We start from the raw sequence: 22,991 nt of genomic DNA on the forward strand, positions 1-22,991 counted from the left end.
CTATATGCCATGTGGCACATATAGACCAAATTTTAAGCAATCTGCTGTAACAATATTATAATCTAGGCACCCTCTAGCCTGTGACAACAACTTCACACACTTAAAGAACAAGAAAATAATGAACGGGAACTTTAAAAGAGTGTTGCTTGCAAAGGCAAGATGGTGAAAACTGACAAGAATGTGAGCAATTCCATTATCATATCAATCCCTCTGGAATGGAGTGTCTCAGTTAATTCTTCACCAAACAAACTATCAGGCAATTAGGCCATCTTAGTGTACTTCGTAAAAAAAGAAAAGAAAAAAAAAGGTGAATGTCTGGTATTGCAAGCTGGTAAATATACAGTATAAAAGAGGACATTCACAAGGTTTTCTTGTTCCATTTCAATAGACTACATGTACATCAAAATCATTCACTCTAGGGCAACTATTCAGCCTGAAGAGAATGTCAAGAAAGACTTGAAAGCTTGTCTTCTAAATTATCTTCTATGTCACACTCTCTTGCCTGTGTTTGTATCATCTCGATACGGTTTTCTCTCATCTGGTTGACGTATCCAAAGATGTCCACTTTCCCAGTCTCTTGCATCATACACAGCATGTTATAGAGGGTGAGGAAGGTGCCTGTTCTTCCTGCTCCAGCACTGCGGGGAAGAGAAACCAAAAGCAAAGAAAGTCTTATTCAGCCATTGGCATACGCAGCAAATGACAATTCTGTGGTCCATCAACAGCAAACTCAGCTTGTTGAACCAGACATAGGAAAACAGTTAGAATTTGTGAAGAATTTCGAATGACAATGTACAAGTATAACCTGAAGAGTTATGCTAATACATTTATAGGACATGAGATATCTGTGAATCGTACGGCAAAATGCCAGATTTCTGAAATAATTTCTGAAATACAGTGTAGGATCAGGCTACACCAGTAATACATGATGAAAAATAAGAAAACACAATTCTCAGATGAACAAGTAAAAACTGAAGCATTTATAGCTAAACTATTTATATTATTATTATTTATACATTACTATTTATACTATTTTTTTTTACCTGACAAAAGTAAAGAAAAAAAAAAAGAAAGAAATGTCTCTTGCTACGCATCAGAAGTGTATCCCGTAGGTCATTAAACTACAGGGGTTAAAGGGGAATTCCAGTCCAAATATGATTTAGTCTGATAAGAAAGAGTAAAATATTACGAGTTCAACGGTATAAACTTGATCAAAATCGGATGAAAAAGAAGGAAGTTATGACATTTTGAAATTTCGTATTTTTTGGGGGAAACAGTTCCTGAACAGTCAACGATTATGAATATGCAAATGGCAAAGTGAGCATGACATTCCCTCACAACTTACCATATAGTATGTACACAAGATTTTGAAATTTCCAGGCTTTCATTCAAACGCAATTATGCCCGAGGCTCAAATCCTCATATCTATCTAACAGATCACTATTCTGAAGTTATTCAACCAGGAATAACGTGATATTTCAGACTTCAATAACATAAACATTGAATTTTCGTCATTTTTTTTTTTTACACAATCAACGGAAAATTGTGAGGGTATGACATGGTTAGCTCACTCATTTGCATATTCATACACACTGTACAAGAGCTGTTTTGGAGAAATTATCAAAACTTCACAATTTCATAAGTTCCTTAGTTTTCACCCAGTCAAATTTTTACAGTTGAATTCGTAAAGTTCTACTCCTGTTTATCGGACTAACTTTATATTTGGACTGGATTTTGTCTTCAAGAGTATACCATGATGGAACTCCATACCAAAGAAATAAACATTTAACATGCAGCCTTTGACCCAAAAAAGGCGAAAAATTGGAGCAGCATTGCCTAAAAGAATGAGGGGTTTAAAGTTTTAACGTATGATGCACCTCCATCTATAGTAATAAACATTGGTAGAAAGCTGAACAAGAAATGTAATCAATCATGCTGGCTACCTTTAAACCTGTAAAAGGCGGAGCATTGGAAGAAGCATCACCAAAAGTTACAGGTGTTCAAATGTAATTATGATTAAACCTTTAATCAAGCCTGATAACAAGGAAGGGCATTACTGCTAAAACGTTCTTCACGATACATCCGTACACTAAATGATTGAACTATCACTCATGGCCATTATTGCGCACACAAATGCGATGCAATGGCTGTTTGTGGTGTTTGCATAGCAATCAATGCCTGTACATCTACCGTATGATAAAATTACACTTTTTTATGAAGTAATGTATTTTTACCCAATAATTGTTCTCAGGGTAGGAACCCCCCCCTCCTATTCATACTATTGTCTTCTTTCTTAAAAGAGGTATCATCTAAATGACGGCCTGGGATGGTTGCTGGTGAATGAAAGACCATCTGTGAAGAGGATAGAACACATATAAACTTACCTGCAGTGTACCAGCATTGGTCTAGCTCTATCAGTTGGAGACATCGTGGCATGGTGATGGAGAACAGCTTCAACAAAGTCAAGGAGAGTGGTGTAGTACTCTGGAACCCCCATGTCAGGCCAGGACAAGTAGTGGAACTGGGTTACCGCTCTCTTCTCTCCATCTCTTCCCTGCATCAATAATGAATGAATAAATGAATAAATAAATAAACAAATAAGTAAATAAATAGATAAATAAATAAATAAATACATGAATACATAATGAAAAAATAAATTAATAAGTGAATGAAAGTGTACATGCGGATTGGATGTCATCTTGGGATGTGGTGAATGCAAATTGAGCCTTTGGGAGATTAAACACAATCTTTTGATACTAATACACCGCAATAGCTTTTCAATAAATGTAATTCTAATTCATGTTTGAAAGCATAAAAAGATGCACTCTGAGATATTTTGAGAGGCAAATTTTGCTCGTCTGTTAAGGTCCTGTTAAACATAAACTATATTTTTAGTGAAAACTGTGTGAATAAATTGAAGATGGCATGATAATATTTGCTCTGCCGAGTGAGATAGGTATGAATCAAAATGGTTTCTTTTGAACATTTCCTGAAAAATTGTTGGTTATCTATCCCTTTCCATTTTCATGTCATTATTCAATTCAAATCAAAACATGGCAAACTCAACAAGGCAATTTTTCCACATTTCTGTCACACTATATTTTCAAACGAGAGAAGGAGGGGGAGGAAAGGGGGAGGGTGGACTTGCGATAAAGGGTCTTTTGTGTGTCAAGCTGGCCTAGCTACTGTGAAGCAAATCAACTCCTAACCAAGGTTCTGTTCTGTAATATGTCTTCTGTTTTAATAAATTTTCAGTTGTTAAGCGGTGTAACTAGCTTGCATTCTAATTGAAGCAAAGATCTGCTCTACAAGAGTGCATACCTTACCTGCTTCACAACCAATTCCCTGATGGTACGATCAGAGTATGTTTGTTCCTTGTACGAGAAAATGGAGAATCTTCCGATGTTGATGGAAAGTGACTCCATGGGCCAATATTGCTCGCATTGGTCCTACATGAAAAATGGATTTATTATTTTTTCTTAAGATACATGTACTTTCTTTACAGTCACTAGATAAAACTTTATCATAGCAGTTATCAAGCAGAATAGTCCATACAAGATCAGTTATTAACACTGCCAATAAACTATTCAAGGTGTGTTCTGAGCTCCCAGCAAGTCACATCTAGAAATGTTGCTATTGTAACTGGTATGCCTCTGCAGTAATGCATGATTCTCGATCCTAACAGGTCTGGAGGCAATATAAGGTGTAAGATGACAGTTTCACATAAAGAGCAAAAAACAAAACAAAACAAAACAAAACAAAAACAAAAACAAAAAACGGAGGCATAAGAAATTAAGTTGTACAAAATTTTTACAAAATAAGTTTATACAGTTCTGTTGCAGATGCACAGAAGTGTGCAACAGTTTCATTAAACTTTATGAATGCTAGAAATTGATTTACAAGTTTGTTTGTTTTTTACAGTTTTGTGGTCAATTTTGTAATGCATAGTCACAATCAATGTTCACACAATACACACATTTTATCATCGTATGAACATTATTTAAAATAAAAATTATACCGACCTTTCCATCCTCAGTCAAATTTGTCACCATGACAATGGTCTCAACATTTTCCTGCCATATCATCCTCCAGAAATCAGTCAGTGATGCCTTGTTTGGTGCTACAGGACAAAGTAATTGGAAATTTTACAGTAATAAACATTTACAGGAAGTTAAGTTTGAACTTATCATTACAAGATGTTGTTTGTGATTTTAAAATAATATAACCTATAGAACAGTTAAATATTCAATGTGATATTAAACACAATTGAATATGGGGAATGCATTTTTTTAGAATTGCATGATTCCCGTAACATGGCAAGATTATAATAAGGATGATTATCGTACTTCTCGTTACATCCACATTGTAACTGTGAACATGAAATACAGGGCATAGCAATCACCAAGAAATGTGAATGTACCTGAATGAAGAACAAATTGTGTGATGTTGTTTTCATCCCTACCCCTATTTTTTAGTTACCCATTCCATAACATGGCATGTCATACAAATGCCATATGCATACAACTCAATCGATACATTATGAAGGAGTAGTATAAGAATTGAAATGGCATTAGCAAACAATTTACATAACAGCATCCAACAGACTTTTTAGTTTCTTACCTTGTGATGCAATAAACACCTTTTCCCCTCTGTAATTCTGTTCAAAGGAAAAATAAATCTTTTTGTAATTTACTGGCCTGTCCATGAGAAAGAAAGCATGCAAATGTTTGCTTGGAATGATGAGTAAAATGTCTTTAAACTATAAACCAGGGGAAATGATATCAGAACAATGTCTGCTATATTTTGTTCATTATGTCATTCATTTAATTAATCAAATAGGAACCAGAAATGTTATTTCACATTATTCTCCTTAGGGCCTGTAGGTCTCCAGAAAATCTTTGCAATGTGAGACAATGGCTTCATTAATGGTTGGCAAATAATCACTTTTGTATATACCAATTAATGTTATGACAATTCTTTAATCCATTTTAAAGATATGGGCAAAAATGAAAGTCTAGCATTTTCTCTTGACCTTTGACCCTATTCCTAACGCTTTTCCTACAGAATTATTGTGCATTAGGCCTACAGTTGTACACACAAATTTGCACTTTAAGTAATTTCTAAGGTACACATCTGTATCGAGAAAATAACGCAATTTCACTATTTAGTAGTGTAATTTCACGTTATAATTTGATACTTGACCTTCAATCTCATGACCCCAAACCAAAACCTCCCAAAAGAATCCATAACCAAGAAGTACATGAACTACATGTCATGGAGATACTTTGAGCCATTTGGAGTTATGGAGAAATAAAATGGCTATTTTAGCATTTTGACTTGCTTTGACCCTTAAATTCGGCCCTTTGCCCTAAAACTTTCTCCAGAGAATCTCTACGTGATGATACATATATGCAATAAACAGCGTAAAAAAGTATAAGAAAAAGTATAAAATACCTTTATTGTAGAGATATGGGGAAAATTGAGACATTTTTAGTATTTGACCTTGAGCGTGTGTGGCAACAAGTTACAGTCAAAGGCAGGCTTTGTCCACATATACATACATAAATGCATGCCAACTTTCATTTGGATACTTGAAAGGTTGCTTATCCCGTTTGTCCACAAAATTGACAAAAGGATGGGTGGAAAGGATGAGTGGGAAGGATGGGTGGACGACCAAGGTGAAAACAAATGTCTCGAGCAACACTTCATGGCGGGGGCTTAAAAAGATATTGAGCTACAAAGAGACACCTTAAACCACCACATACATGCAGTGATAGTTCCAGATATGTATACTTCTGTTGCTCTTTTCTGAAATAATATGTATATATATATATTTTATATATCAAAAACTTTCCCTTCTTTCAGAATACACAAGTCACAATGTCGATCTACTTGATACCAAATCATAATATGATTTAGTATCATGTAGAGTAGATCGACATCATCATATTACTAGTATGATGTTCATCTCTGTAGAATAAAGAAATGATACTCACATTGACATAGTTAGCATTGTAATAATCTGAGTGAGGATCGCCATCAGTAGTCTGCAGAACAACTCTGGAATGATCGTCTGCCCAAGAACCAGAATCACAAGATTAAAGGTTTTTATAGAACATAAGTTTTTGGTATCGTTTAACCACCCACCAATGTTGTATGACATCATTATTGCAGGTTGCAACAAAGACCATAAAATCTATCTACTCTGAAATGTACAAGATTTCTCTGGCATTAGATGTATCATTTTGTACACAAGTTGCCACTCAAAGTCTTCTTCATTCACAATGAAATGTGTGTCAAATGTGAAAGAGAAAATTTATTTCTATCAATATACCTTCATGAACTAATGTGCATCATAACACCAGGGCTCAACACCGTTTTTATTAGTTTTTTTTTATGTGGCTCAAAGGTGACCCAAAGTGAAATGAAATATAATGATTAATTTTTCAAACTAAGTTACCGATCGGACCACCAGGAGATAACATTTTAATGACCTAACATCAAATTCCTTTTTTTCAGTGGCCCTAGGCCACCGCAAATGTACTGTCAGTAGTAACCTACGGCTAAAGTTATTTCATGATTAGTTACACATATTCACGAAATGCATCATCTACACTGCCGTAACTGAATGTCATTTAGGGAGTTGGTACATGCAAATTAAGGTCCACAATGTAAAGACGCAATTTATGCATCCATAACACACATCGAACTTAAGCAGGAAAGTAAAGAAATTAGTTTTATGCTCTCTTATGGATTGAAAAATTCCAACAATTAATGAAAGAGCATCCCATTTAACATTGCATTTCAGCATACACCAGTAGTAGCCAACAAACAGCACAATACATGCATGGTTGGCATATTTTCCAAATATACTGTGTATATTCCATCATATCGAAATCTAAATATAACATAAGAAGGCTTCCAGTCCCACAGATTTTGTTATAATGTGAGTGCACTGTAACACAAACAAGGACCAACTATACTTGTGAAAAGAAGTTTGCATAACAACTAATACAAACATTGGCAAAACATTGCATTGCATTGCATTGATATAAAGTAAAACAAACAAAGAAACAAACAAGACATTCAATGTCTGATTTCAAAGAAGACATTCAATTTGATTTCACATGAAACTGCCATTCCAGTATTTCCAAAATGTTTTGGTACAAGCTTGAAGCATAAAAATCTCTGAACTTGAACACAGCTGCAAACACAAACAAATGCATGCAGTAGTTAACATGCTGAATATTGAAATAATATTCAACTGTACTGCTGGCAACACTTTATACGTACATGAGCATAGTAATTTATCAAACCAGACCCCATTTAGGAACAACATACACCTAATCAGTTAATTCATTTACCCTGACAAAAGATGTTTGTAAAACACATGTATGTGAACACATACAAGTAGGTTCCTATAGTCTATGCTAATCCACTTGAACACTTGAGTAAAAAAAAAAGGAATGTTGATTTGGCAACTGGTATGTCTCCACTTTAGTTCATATTTCTCTCATAAGGTCTACAGAACATTATTGTCCATTGTTGTACATTTGCAAATAATCACTATCTGGTAATATAGCAATTTTCATGACAATGCTTTGAGCCATTTTCAAAAATGGGGACATTCAGCTAATTTCTCTGGACTTTTCACTCCAAGACCAAGTCATTCCCACCTAAACCACTGTGTACCAATGCATGTATTCACCAAATTAATTATAAGCGTATTCATTAAGTAATTTCTAAGGTACGATATACTGTATGGAGAAAATATTTCACCCGTAATATATTTCTTCTCCCTCTATCTCTTTTTTTTTTTGCATTTCAACCTGACCATTGACCATTGATCCCTGACCTCATGACCCAAAACTTCCCAAGAGAATCTCTGTCAGGCAATTCATGAGTATGTACCAACTTTCATGAAGATAGTTAACAAGCTGAAATATGAACAATTAACAAAAATAACTTTTAGCATTTAAACTTGACTTTTCACCTTTGACCTTTGTCTTATGCCATAAAATTTCTCTGGAGAATCTTTACCTGGTAATACATAGAAATATATTCATTAAGTTTCATGAAAATACCTCAGGCGTTGTAGACATATGTGGGGGGGGGGGGACACTGAAGTTAAAGAAACTTTAGACCTTTGACCTTCTGCGTGTAGGCCTGAAAATTGATACGTAGCTTCATCCACTTATATGATGCCACATGCATAAATCAAGTTTCATATGGATATCTCTAACAGTATTTAGGTTACAATTTTCACACAATTTATTTTGGATACGACAAAAAGATGGATAACCCCAAAACATGATACCTCTAACGACACTTTGTGGTTGATGCCAAAAACAGGGATTCAAGCAAATTAGCCTCCCACTACTAAAAGCAAAGCACAGTAAGAGCCTAGGCCCATATTTCTTATAAAAAAAAACAACAACAACAACAAGCTTTCTACAAAGATTAAACCTTTACTATCTAGCTAATTGGCATGGAATTGTTTGGAGGGCTCACATGCTATGATGTTCTTCAAGCGATTCTTGGACTTGTTCTGTTCCTTTGATGCTACATACCATGGGTGAAGCTGGCTGCTTTTCAGCATCTAAACAATAAGAAAAAAACAAACAGTAGTGCAATTCATAACCTGTGTTTTTAAAGCTACGCATTTCTACTCCAACAGAATATAATTATGTAACCCTGCATCACAAAACAAACATAAAGTTGCCGGACATGGATTTTTAGTTGAGGATAGATTCTTAAAGAGCAGACTCTAAGCTTTAAAATGATGTGTAACTCATATCAAATGGACTCTCCTAACCAATCGAACTATTAGAAAGAAAGTGCACATTCTGCGAAAGTGTAAACTGAGAAAAGAGGCTCTGAAGCACAGGGTCTATTCAAGCGCTTAATCTTTACCGAGCCATGCTAGCTGTGCAATGAAAGGGACAAAACACAGGATGTAAACCATAGGAGCAACAACAATGAAGAGATTATCAGATTAAGCTGAAATTGAGCATGTTTTATTAGCACATGCTATCCATGATTAATGTCAACTTTCAAAGCAGTAGAGTTATCCTTTCAAAAGTTATTAGACTTGAAAATGAAGAGTGTGTAAAGGATTTCAAGAAATGGACAGTGGATACTAAAGACATACCTGATCATCTCCCCCAAAAATGGGTTGCAGAAAAACTGCTGAAAACACACTTTCCCATTCATGTTATGATCCCAAACTAAAGAATAATGTAGAAGAAGGATAGCTCTTTCAGAAAATATGAAAAACTAAAAATTTACTCGGTTGACCCACTTCACCTTTTTTTGAGTCCTCACGTAAAATCAAGGGGTGCGACTTTTTGTTCATTTTGTGATGCACGGTCACATATATACACACACATACATATACGAACTCATCATTTGTATTGTACATACAACTCTGCACAGTTTGGCTGATTCTTGAATCTGTATGCAGATAACGACTTCATCTGGAGGATGCATAAAAGAACAGTATATACTGGTTAGAAAATAGGCGCACACAGAGATAATATTTACATGATATTCCTTGATAAGTCCATTTCCTTTCTCCGCCTTCTTGTTCTTAATGTATGCCTGGAGCTCATGGATGGGGATACAACTTGGAGCTGCAACATCCTGGTAGACAACCCCCTTGTTACTTTCCTCCATCTCTTGTTCATTTAGGTTGTCATGACTACCACTCCATTCCTTGCTCCCACTGAGGGAGTCAAGCTCCTTCGAGGCACCTGTCTCTCTGTCCCCACCCCCATCCTTCTGATCCTTCTGGTGGTTGGGGTAATGCTTGGGATTCGGTAAGGCCTTGTGTTTGGAGTCAGAGATGACTGCAGTGCGTTCAATGACTGCAATAGCTTCTACACCTTCATACAGATGCTCATCTGGCTCATTACTTACAGCATTTACATACACAACACGGCTTTGCTCGTCTGCAGAATCTGTATTTAATGAATGAAGACAGAAGAGCAACAGGAGCACTGAATACACATTAGAAGGATACACATCACAATAGTAACCCCCCTCCACAAAGACATAGACATAAGACAAGAAAAGAAAGGAGGTTTTATAATAGTTACAATTCAAAATCAGAATAAGGAGATCATCAGCTGACATATGATTATGTGTAAGAATGGGATGTTCCCAACTAATCAGAATAAACGATGGAATAGTAAACACATAGGAATGCCAATTTTGAGAAAATCGGTTGTGGATCAAAGTCTAACATAGATCTCCAGTCATTGCAAGTCATTTATCTCCAAGGTTTGTCCTTACATTTCATTTCATTTCAATGTATTTTCATATTTCTCACATAAAGTACAATAAAGTATCTAAAAACGAACATTATACAGAAACATAAATTAGATGAAACTTCACCGGAATGTACAAAAGTGTGTCTCGGTATAATCACAAGGTCTGTATACATGAGAGTTGAACTAAGGTCAGAATGCGAGGAATTTGATGGGGCCTGCATAAAAGCAAGCTTGTACAGCCGCAGGTCCCGTGATAAATCAGATTAGGGGAACTATGAAATACAAATATCTTTTTAGACCATACTATAACTGTAAAACCGATTAAAACAAACAAAAAATCAGCTTAAATAAATGTTGCTAAATATGATAAAAATAAATTTTATTAAAAAAATACTTTAAAAGTACAAGGCTAGAAACAGAATTTTTTACTATGGGGAGGGGTTCTGTACCCTCAGATTTATGGCTTGTAAAACAAAAGAAAACAATAGGAATAAATAGACCATCAAGGCGTCCTATTTTGAGTATTTGCAGACACAGGACATTGATTACAATTTGAATTTGAATATTTCAGAAATGAAATTCAGAGTTAAAAGAGTTAATAAATTATATCAATTTCTTCCTTGTTCAATGGAGTGGATCAGAGTAAGTGACAAGTACAATTCAAATCTCTAGTATCTAAAATGATTGTGAGGTTCTTGCAGTTATAATGAATCCCGTTAAGGTAATACAAATCACTGTGCCTAAATATTTTCCCAACATTTACAATTAATATATCAAACACATTCCATCGATTTCAACATTCTCTCATTACCACAGAGAGTCACAAAGATATTCTGTAAGTCAGGCTCAAGCAAATGAAATACTCCAATTCATCACCTGATAGGATCAAACACATATACAGCAACAACAAACAAATCACTGTCTAACTTTTAATAATCATGGCAAAGGCAATGCACACGATATCAAGATAGGGTGCAAAAGAATTATCTGCAAGATTTGACTAAGGATAGGATCTTTAAATGTCTTCATCCATCACTTGTGGAACTGATATCAAACAAACATTTGAGTGGAAACTGTTATCTCTGTAAAGACTGGTTTGTTTAATTTTAGAGAAGATGATATATCAAAAGACAAAGATGTTGTTGGACAAAAATATCATTGTTGTTATCCGGGTGTAGTCAAGACTGGATTGTGCCACACACATGTATTCCTGATGAGAATTTTTATCCTAAAAATTGTGTTTATTTGATTTCAAAGTGATGCCACAGTTAGTTAAATTGGAATCATCATAGTGAAGACTGGATTGGTCAACTTTTCATTTATAAAGGAGATGATGACCACACATTTTATTTTTTAGAGAATTGTCACCATCAAGACTAAGTCACTCACTTTATAGGGGTGTTTTAATGAGGGGCAGAAGTGCTTCCCTTCCTTGTCGTAGGTCTTTTAAATATTGGGTACATGGTGAATTTGCAAAACTGCGATATTCTCATCTGAGTTCGTGGAGTAGTTTAATTTTCTAAGAATTTGCCCTAGTTTCATTTATTTTACTCTTTCAAAATTCTTCGAAATACTTTGGGGCTTTTGGGGGCATGAGTAATCAATGAGCATGAGGTTCAATGTAGGTTTATAGGAAATAAGTATGCAGAAAAGTCTCTCTTATGAAATTATTCCTGTATTTTTGTAGCTTTCATCATATTTCTAAATGAAGATTAAAGGGAGTTACATTGGAGATATTAATGAAATGTAAAACTTCAGTTGTTGGACAAGAAGATCTATCCCCTCATCCGTATTTTCACTCACAACATCACCCTTATTTGTTGATTATGAGTTTACCACATCATGAAAAGTTGATTCAAATCACTAAATCTTACGATTCCAGGTAACATTAATCTCTTGAGACACCATTATTTTACTACAATGAAAGAAGCATTATGCCTATACACAGAGTTGTGTTCAAAGATTTTACTCACCATTTCTGCCATCAAGGTCTTCTTTATCCTGGTTCTCGTCACTTCTTCTGTACAGCATTCAGAAACGTAAAGTGTACACAAATTCTTTCATTATATGTCACTATTTGGAAAGTTGGTATGCGCAGATGGATGCAAATTTGTTGTCATACTTTTTTTTTAAAAGTATGCGATCTTTTTCTTCTGTTTTCGGTGAATCCGATGTTAACAGCTCATATGAATTATTTATAAATAAGTTCTTTTTTTTTTTTTTGTATAACAGGAATATACCCCTTGTACGAAAGAGAAAAAATAAGAGAAAGCCTCGCAGACCATGGATTACTAAGGGTATTTTGTTATCGATAAAAACACGCAATAGCTTATATACAGAAAGCGTTACACACGCGATTATATGCTGATTGTAAGAGATATAAAAAGTACAGAAATATATTAACAAATATTACACGATTGTCACGTAAATTTTATTATTCAAAAAATATTGAATCGAAAGGATCCAATACAATCAATTTGGAAGATACTTAAGGATCTTTTGGGAAATAAAAAAAGTTATTTGTTCTAAAATTATTGAAAATGGATATGAAATTACGGACCCAAGTGATATTGCTAATTCTTTTAATGAGTATTTTATTAATATAGGATCAAATTTAGCATCTTCCATAAATGAAAGTGATATTGATTTTATGCAGTATTTTTCTGAATCATTTGATATTTCTCTTTTTTTCTCACCAACTTCATACCATGAAATAGTTAACATTGTTAAAGACCTCAAATTTAGTAAGTCTTCGGGTTATGATGGTTTAAGTGTTTATCTCCTTAAACAGATTATTCATTTTATCGCACCCCCACTAGTACACATATTCAACATATCTCTCAGTTCTGGCCGCTGCCCAACCTCACTGAAAAAAGTGATTCCCATCCATAAAAAAGACGATCACACACAACTAAAAAACTACCGCCCAATATCCCTTCTCCCAAGCATATCAAAAATTATAGAGAAAATTGTTTATAAAAGACTATTTCCTTTTTTAAATAAAAATGAAATTCTTATTCCGAATCAATTCGGATTTAAGAAAAACCATTCTACAAATTACGCTATTACTCAACTTTGTGATAAGATAATTGAAGCTTTTATTAATAAGGAACATATTGTTGGAGTTTTTAATGGACCTGAGTAAGGCATTTGATACTATTGATCACAAAATTCTTATCCGCAAATTAAAACATTATGGAGTTCGAGGAATACCTCTTTTATGGTTCACCGATTATTTATCTAACCGTGAGCAATATGTTGAATTTGATTCATGTTCCTCCAGCAGGTTAAAAATCAATTGTGGAGTACCACAAGGGTCTATCTTAGGCCCTCTGTTATTTCTTATTTATGTTAATGATATAATTAACGTTTCACCAATATTAACTTACATTTTGTTTGCAGATGATACAAATATATTTTATTCACATAAAGATCCACAGATACTTATCCACACACTTAATTTTGAATTAGGTAAAGTTTCTTCCTGGTTCAAATGCAATAAATTATCTTTAAATATTGATAAAACTAATTTTATACATTTCAAAAACGTTCATTCTTCTGATATTGAATGTAATTTATATATTGATGGGTTACCCCTCGTAGAAAAAAAGTCTACTAAATTTCTTGGTGTAATTATTGACGCTAATCTTACCTGGAATGAACATGTAAACAATATAAGTAATATTGTATCAAGAAACATAGGTATATTGTTCAAACTGAAAGATTTTTTGATAGAAAAGTCTCTTTTTATTTTATATAATGCACTGATTTTACCATACATCACATACTGCAATATGGTATGGGCAAATTCTAACAAGACAAAAATTCAAAAAAAAAAAAAAGAGCAAAAAAGAGCACTCCGCATTTGTACCAACTCACATTATCTTGCAAACTCTGAACCATTATTTTTTAAATTGAAAACTTTGAAAATCCATGATATTCATACATTACAAAGCGCAATATTCATGTACAAATACAAATCCAACACTCTCCCTTCCTCGTTCCACAACCTATTCACTGTGAACTCCAGCGTCCACGCTTACCCAACTCGACATTCTAAAGATTATCACCTCCACAATCCCAAGTTAATGATAGCTCACAAGTCAATTAGACATCATGGATCTGACGTTTGGAATAATCTTAATCAAATTAAGACAACCACCAAATTACATTCTTTTAAGGCACTTATGAAAAAATATCTTTTATCGAAATATAATGATGTATGAGTGATAAGAAGTTTTGGGTTGTTTTTTTTTTACGTTCACTCACAAACAGTTTATATTGATATAGTATTAGTTTTAGTACTTTGCTGCACATAAAAATTGTATACAGAAGTATGTAGAAGACATACATGTGACACAAAGAATAAACCAGAATCAATTTAATCAGGTACATATACCCAAACATTAAATTACCAAAATTGTATTTCATCGCATGCACAGCTCAGCACAGCACAGCACTGCACAGCACTCACCTCAGCACAGTATTATAATAAAAAATGCCTATTGATAACAAATAAACGAAAACTTTTTTGAATTCCCCTTTACTTTTGAATTCATAAATTATTACAATATTTTGGATTTGACTATTGATTCTATTTTTGTAGACACGTCGGTTATACAGATATGTAAATCTATTTTAAGTCTCGAATTTTACCCCGAGGCCTCGATCCATGTCAAGCTGCTGCTTATGATCGCGGTCTTCTGCTTTTCTGTTATTATAATAACAAAAAAATATTGAATTTTAAAAATCAATTTATTCATATCCCCTGTGTTATATTTTTTTTTCTAAAATACGTTTAATGAAACGACGTGATATACTCTGAATGAATAATCAATTATTATTTACATACTCTACAAGTGTTGATTTAACGATTCGCCTCCGAACTTTTTTTTTTGTGTGAATGATATGCTACACGTCTTATACATCGAATACTGTCACGCTCATAGTGTGTGTGTATATATGTACCTTGAATTAATTTGCAAGACAGTATATGCTTGCTTAAATGTCGTGTAACGTTAATTTCTAAATATGTGTATTCTTTTGTTATGTGTGATTTGGAAAAAGGCAGAAATAAAATCAATCAATCAATTAATATTAACTTTTCATGAGGCAACATGCGTTTCACATATGAACCTTGATTACATTTCTTGTAAGATGACCCCATCCCATACCTACCTTGATTGAACAAAGAAAATTCTGAGCACCTGCAGAATGCCAAAATTTGTATACTTGTATATGCAAAATATCAATGCAAGCTACTACGCTTGAATCACATGATGGCTTGTTCTTTTCAGTGGTCAAAATTGCGCATTCAGAGTGAGACATTTATATATAAGGGAGAGTTGATTTTGTAGACCCTTACACTTGACTTCACCTCTTTCAGAACGGAGGAGGAGTAACACAACCATTATTCAACATGTATGTCAGTAATAAGTTGAGGGAATAGGGAGTTTTCGATTGGGTGAACGAGAAGGACGTGCCGCCGAGCGCAACCGTACGTCAAGGCGTCACGTCTGTACGTTGACCCGCTGCTAAAACACATTTCGATTTCGGGCGCCGGCGTCACGTCTCGTGGCATGGCGTGTGCAGGAGGCAACCTGTGCCTTGCGTGCATGTATGCGGAATTTGTGACTCCTTTCTGTACTTGTAATATTTATATTGTCTTTGACTAGATGCGTATCCTGGGAGGAATTATGTGGATTTTAGAACATGATGCATAGTAAGACTACTAGGCAAATGCACTGCTGCACTAGCTAGGCCAAAAGCACCAAGATCTGTTTGCGTACAGCATTACGTGTAAATGCATGTGTGGGACTACGGTAGGCAGTTGCAAAGTGCGAAACAGTGAAAACAGGCAAATAAAGTAGGTACCAGAGGCTGCAGTTTGTATGTCAGCGCTGCTGCTGTGACGTATCAAAATCATAAGCTTTCATGTAATTAGAATATAAGTATTCTCTCGAAAGAAAAAGGAAAACAGGTGAACTGAGCACGGATTTCCCGAGAGTCATCGTGCTCTTTCGTACGATACCCGAGAGGAGTGTGACGTCATAGCAAGGTGGGTTGAGCGCGGCGCAACCGATTTGGGTGGACGGTGATAACCGGGGTTAACGCGTTCGAAATTTGTGCGATGAGCCGAGGGTCGACACTCGCGCATGCGCAGTACGTAAAAACTACGTCATAACAGGGTGACGCCTGGCTCAACGTGCAAATCGAAAAGTCCCTAATGTGTAATTTTCACAGAATAACAAAATATGTGATTATATATAATAATTATATTATATATGTAAATTCAAGAACTGTAGTTGTCTAGTCATCCAAAGATTTAGACATTCATTGCTTTTTAATGCAATACCAGATTTTCCTCAAACCTCATGTATACATTATCTACTATTTTAATATACAGCTGTATTCGCTCAATTAACATGTTAATCTGGGTTTCATTTTCTTCTACATGAAGAGAACATACAACTTTTATACCAAAAAGCGAGGGTATTAATGACTTTGTCTTCTGATGAAACAAACCTTCTGTAGAAAATGAAACCCACAACCAGACCAACTATAGTGAAGATGGTGAGACCACCAACAACACCACCAGCTATAGCACCAATTGCAGAAGGCGGGTCTGTAACAAACAGCGTCCAGAGAGATGTGATGTTGGACCAATTATAAAATATCAATATTACTGCAAAAAGGGGCAGGTGAGATTGTACATGTGAGGCATAAATAAATTAATAGGGACAATACCTAAAGGATATCAAGCACACATTCAGTCCAGTAATCCTTTGCATGGATATACACAGAGGAATATATACATACATTAAACAGATAAATACAACTCTAAAGTATGGTATGAATTCTTTAGTGACCTATTATTGCAGAATTACATCGAAGTGTTTCCACTATTTACCTCCATACAGATACAGTGCTCAAGGCAATATACCTCTGTAATGAGAGGTGCACACATAGCTATAGGTTAAATTAGGGTCTCTGTTACTGTGCTTATTGACATTGCTGCGTGACATTTGCTAAAAATTCCCAAACCAGGCTTTATATTCCATGAAATAATAACTTGCCTTTTAAAAGTCATCTGAATCAAGTGCTAAAATCAGCAAATGCTTTCATAAAATGCAATTTACTGCTGCTGCAATTACGTTTTCTAGGCGACTTACTATTTGTTTCACCAACGATCATAGGTGACCAGTCACTTTCACCAACACCATTGACAGTTCGTATCTGTGGAACAGATATTCTTATAAAGATCAAATGTTTATGTTCTAGGGAAACATACAGGTTTATCTACAGGCATACATAGAGGTTACATTTTTATCAATTTCCTTGTATGTATTATTGAATGAAAAATTCATACACACAGTAGCATCAACATCCTGTTCACAAATTCTATTCTAAGTAAACTGGCACAGTCCTGTAAGAATTCCAGTTATTTTTTGGGAGATTTTGATATGTTCATCAGTACTTAATTTTGAGGACAATGTAAGTTAACAACTGTTTGAGCAACCCAAACAAAAGTTGGAGCATGTACATGTAAGAATAAGTGGAGTAAGCCTTGCCTAACAACTTTTGTGCACACAGGCTAAAGGTCAAAGGTCACATTTCAAGGTTAATTGCTAAAATTTCACCATTTTCTCGACCTGTATATTTCTGTTTTTTTCTATATATTTCAGTATTTTTTTAATGTCTGAATGTAATGTTATGAAATTCGGTGTGTGGCCTACACATTACAAGATTAGGATTCTCTCGGTAAGTTTTGGGTCATGAGATCAAGGTCAATTAGTTAAACTGATATACTTTTGCTTTTTTCCTTCGTTTCTTGGAAATGGCTGAAAGCATATCTTCATTAAACTTAACAAGTAGGTATACTTGCTCGACATTGATTCTATTTGAAGTTTTGGGTTATGAGTTGAAAGTTCAAGGGTCAGAGGTCAGTTTAAATGGCTAAAATGACATTATTTTCTGTATGCCCTGGATATGATTGAATGTATACACTTACAATGTACATGTAACAGTGTAACTGCCAGTGTAACTGAACTTGGCAAAGACAATATTGTGCATGCATTACCACACAGTAACGACATGTACATTGTAGAGAAAGTTTTTGGCCATGGGGCCAACGGTGCAGTGAAAATTAATAGCAATCCTCATCTCAAGCAATATTGTACCAGCCGGTTAAAATTTGATCTGGTCACCAAATATTCTTTACGTCATTTCCTCATATGGCTTTGACCATTTTATACAAGTAAAGCAAGAAAAATAAAAGGCCTTTACACAATGATTCCCTGAGATCCTACTCTATATGATTCAATCCTGTAAATCCAAATTAATTTGTGGTAGTGGCATGAATCTAAGGTGCACTATGCACGCACGAAATGCATCCAGTATTAGTACAAAGATTATGTAGTTCAACACCCCACGACTGAAGAACACTACAAATTTAACTCATATACTAGTAAATTGGATGTTCCTAATCCACAAGGTAAATGATAGAGGCCATTCACAATTTTTTTTTCTGCTGGTTTCTATTCACTATTTCACATACCTTATGACGAGAAAACAAACTTGAAACAGAAAAAGATTTTTTTTTTTTTCAGACATGGTAAGCACCAAACACAAAATCAGTGTAGCACTTTATTGGTGTTATGATGCATGGTCACCATTGCATGCGTGTGTCTATATGTAGGCCTACACCTCTATGCATATGTGAAGGCTTACGTATGCTATCATGTAGAATTAGCTTTACAGAGATTATAAAAGCATTTTCAGAAAGGTTCATTTGAGAAATTTAAGAAGTTATGACCAGATCTGTGATTGCTATAAACAGGTCAAGCTATAAGAATCTGGTGAATGCAAGTTACAGATCTGTGCAATACACTGTAATTATTTTTTGTTAAAGCATATATCTCGATAAAGGCTAGCTAGCAAGGAGTTTCGGGAGAATAGAATGAAAAGATGAAGGACAAACATACCTGTACTGAATACATACTTCCAGCCAAGAGGTCAAGGATAGGGTATATCACATCAAACTCTCCATCATCGACTGTGATCACAGTGTAATTACTGTCTATTTCTGGTGCTGTACGGCGATACTGCAGCCTGTAGGCCTGAATTGCTCCATTAAGGTGTTTAGGAGTGGCTGCAGACCATGTTACAGTGAGGGAATCCTGGCTAGTGTCTGATATTGCTACATTAACTGGTGAGGGTGGAGCTGGTAAAAAGAACAGGCACGACATAACGGAAGTATCTTTTAAGAAATATATCTATTGTATAGCTTGGATGTGTTCGTATAAGCATGGATCTTGCATATCACTATTTACAGTTGTCTAGCCATTATGACTTTCACCACAATAAAAAGATTAATGAAAATGAGGTCTCAGATGTATGATTTTGATATTGTCAAATTTGTCAGGTTCAAAAGTTTCTATAACATCTCAACAATTTCTCTCTTTCCTTTCCTCACTTTATACTTGCCAGTATTTAAGTGTCACCATGCGAAAAGGAGAAAGATTTTTTTTTAATGAGCTGTACAGCAACAACTTGCTTCTAAAACATGTAAGTTGTCCCACCTAATTTCCTAAAACCTTTTACAGCATCAGAAAGAAAAGCAGCCATCAAACACCACAATATAAGAATTGCCTTTAAAGTTTAGATGCAGTCAAGCATGTTATCATGAGTTCATTCGTAACTCTGTTTCACCTGGCCACTTTAATACCATGTCAACCTTCCCAATTCCTATTTTTATGAGGATATTGACAACAACAAAAAAAATTGATGAAAAAGGATTGAGGCCTACACGGTCCCTATGAATCTGTCATTGTAACACACGCTACACTCAGTGCTAAAGCATTCTAAGCATGCAAAAAAAAAATATAATATGTTTGGTACACATCAGAAATACGTCCATGTAAAAAGTTCAAAGTGAATTTTGGTAGGAAATAATGTTAGCGCAATCAGCACTGTAGACATGTCTTACTTTCTTCCAGTGTCCTTACGATCATGTCATTGCTTGGATCACTTTCTGAATCTTTGTTGGCAGCAGTCACTGAGATGGTGTACTCTAGATATGGTTCTAGGTCTGTCAGGATGACCTCAGTACTAGGAAATGTTTCTGGTAATTTAGATCCAGAAAAGTCTGAGATTTCTGCTGTGTAGTGGACTGTGTAGGCAATGAAGCCACTTCTGCATTCTCCTGTTCCATTGGGTGGTGCCTGGAAAATAATTGAAGGGATTGAATCATTATAGCCCCATCTTACTATAGATGGCGATTTTACTATGATCCTAATATATATATATATATATATATATATATATATATATATATATATATATATATATATTGTATACGCATGTGACATCATACACCAGTCTTCTCATCCAGCAGTGAATGCGCAGATACTTTATTAAAAAAAAAAAAATTAAAAAATCCTAACTTTTGAACGGATTTTCCGATTTCCCCCCAAACTTTCACTGATGTGTTCTACTAATATTGTTGCCTTCACTCAATCCACATGTAAATGAAGGTGGACTTGTCCTTTATATCTTCTTTGTTCATTAGTTTTTGTTTGTTATTTTCTTGCATCATTGCTACTCAATGCAAATAGTATTAGTTGTAGTCATTGCAAATATCTTCAGGAAATTGGCTCTATGTCTGATACAATAAGTAATTCGTTCGCAGACCGGTCTTTTAGTATATATACATTTTACCTGTTCACTTCAACCAATGTTTGACTAAACAGTTCAATTCAACACCATGTTCAAACTAGTGTTGTTCTAGAATGCTAAGGTGTAGGACAGAAACTATATTCTGCATATCCATGTTGGTTTGGCCCTAGCTGGCATTCGATTAAAGAAATCATAAAACCCAATTTATATTTAAACAAAATAGAGGATATACCATAACCCAAATGATATAGATGAAGTGAATGCAGCGATATTTAAAAGTAGAACACATCAGTTTGAAGAAAAACGATTTTAAAGTTAGGAATTTTTAAAAGTTTGGTGCTGTCATCGCTGGATAAGGAGACTACAGTGAAAACTTGATATAAAGATATCTGATATAACACAATACCTGATATAACAACCAGTTTCACCGGACCCAATGAATTAATTTTGTTTGGTAACGTTTATTGACTGCTGATATAACAAAATATTTGATATAAAGAACAAAATTGAAACTTGGTCCCATGGATTTTCGTTATACTGAGTTTACTGTACTACACTTCATAACGTCATTTTGGATACAAAAAAAAAGAAAATACAAGGAAAATTCAATGGAAATAATTTTTCATCAAAAGTACACATTTCATTGACTTGTTACCGACAATTCTATAGTTTAAGAATAATCAAGTACAATTGAATCATAACTTTACTTTAAAAATTTCAACATGTTTAAAAATGCTTTTGAGGTGCAAAACTACTTTTGGGGTGCTGGGCTAACAATATAAGGCATATTGTTATTTCTGTAAGTATTGAATATGTCTTTAATACACAAAGAATTCTTGTTCTAAGCATATCATATTCAACAAATGTGTGTTTTTTTTTAGTCATTCATGTATCTTAAAAGATGAATTGCAAATTAACATATGAATAGATTTGATAAATTTAACACAATAGCACAGATTTCTGTTTTTCTGACTAGATATCATACTGCTTTAAATGTTTTTCTTTTAAAGGACTAATAGTTCCATGTCATTTTAACAACAACTGTATTCGATTGCGCAAAGCATGGAAACTTTGGTTCTGAATTGACAACATATTCTTCGAAATGATCCTGTATATCATGAAATTTAAGACTGCCCACTATGTTGATGCAATATATATGCATATACGTATATATGAAGGGTTTGTTTGCAAAAACCGATAAGTCCATTTTTGAAGATTTTGAAGTACGATCTCTGTCATAAAGTACAAAATAATACCTTTTAAATGATATATTGGTCACTGCATATAAAGGCATATTTTTTAAGTTATGGTCAAAAGAAGCAACAATTTTCTTATTATTCTCTTTATTTTTCTTGACCTTTAATCGCAAATATCTCCATTTGGCAAATATGGACTTATCGGTTTTTGCAAACAAACTCTTCATATGTATACTCATTAGGTTTCACTATAATGACAGCGCTATTTAGCTGCATTATTATTAGTAGAAACAAAGCTTTGACAGAGAAACCCACAACAAACACTGAGTTGGAGTATCACACTTGTGTATTTTCCTTTCCAGATACTTCACAACACAAAATGAAAACGTAAACTACTAAAATGACCTTCGAAATCAAGATACATTTGTAGAGATATAATTAATAAATTTGCACAAAAAAGAACGCTAGGAGAGGCAACCAACCTACTTAATTAAAAGTGGAGCTAGTGAAAAATTGTTTCCAGCTGATACACTGGTGATTCACATTGGCCCTGGATAAATGGTCACCCGACAGTAAGAATCCCATTCCATTACATGTGTATTATATAAAATAACGAGAAGTGTACACTCAGTTTGTGATGAATGTACTCCTCAAAACATTCTAACGAGATGAGAATTATCTCTATATAACATATAATTTTAATTAATAGGCTTCCCTTTTAAGATATAAAGACATCGTGTAGAATACATACCTGCCATGTGATATTGATTTGTCTGGGAGCATTTACTGTTGCTGAGACAAGGATTGGGGAGGCACTGGGACCTGACACAAAAGAAGTGAAGAGAAG

At 34.6% G+C, this 22,991-nt stretch overlaps 1 protein-coding gene across 1 annotated transcript in view; it reads right to left on the reverse strand.

The window, feature by feature from the left end:
• Positions 1-22,991, reverse strand: part of LOC140237026 (receptor-type tyrosine-protein phosphatase T-like) — a 42,830-nt gene that overhangs the window by 11,957 nt on the left and 7,882 nt on the right. The window contains exons 4-17 of the mRNA XM_072316970.1: positions 22,896-22,966; positions 20,260-20,494; positions 19,256-19,494; positions 17,444-17,507; positions 16,797-16,896; positions 12,245-12,291; positions 9,544-9,959; positions 8,512-8,599; positions 5,997-6,073; positions 4,621-4,657; positions 4,023-4,120; positions 3,310-3,449; positions 2,385-2,549; positions 503-638 (exon numbers count right to left, since the gene is read on the reverse strand). Coding sequence (XP_072173071.1) covers positions 503-638; positions 2,385-2,549; positions 3,310-3,449; positions 4,023-4,120; positions 4,621-4,657; positions 5,997-6,073; positions 8,512-8,599; positions 9,544-9,959; positions 12,245-12,291; positions 16,797-16,896; positions 17,444-17,507; positions 19,256-19,494; positions 20,260-20,494; positions 22,896-22,966 — 1,913 coding nt within the window. The remainder of the gene's footprint in view (positions 1-502; positions 639-2,384; positions 2,550-3,309; positions 3,450-4,022; positions 4,121-4,620; positions 4,658-5,996; positions 6,074-8,511; positions 8,600-9,543; positions 9,960-12,244; positions 12,292-16,796; positions 16,897-17,443; positions 17,508-19,255; positions 19,495-20,259; positions 20,495-22,895; positions 22,967-22,991) is intronic.

Source organism: Diadema setosum, chromosome 13 (genome assembly GCF_964275005.1).
Source record: "Diadema setosum chromosome 13, eeDiaSeto1, whole genome shotgun sequence".
In the NCBI taxonomy this organism is placed as follows: Eukaryota; Metazoa; Echinodermata; class Echinoidea; order Diadematoida; family Diadematidae; genus Diadema; species Diadema setosum.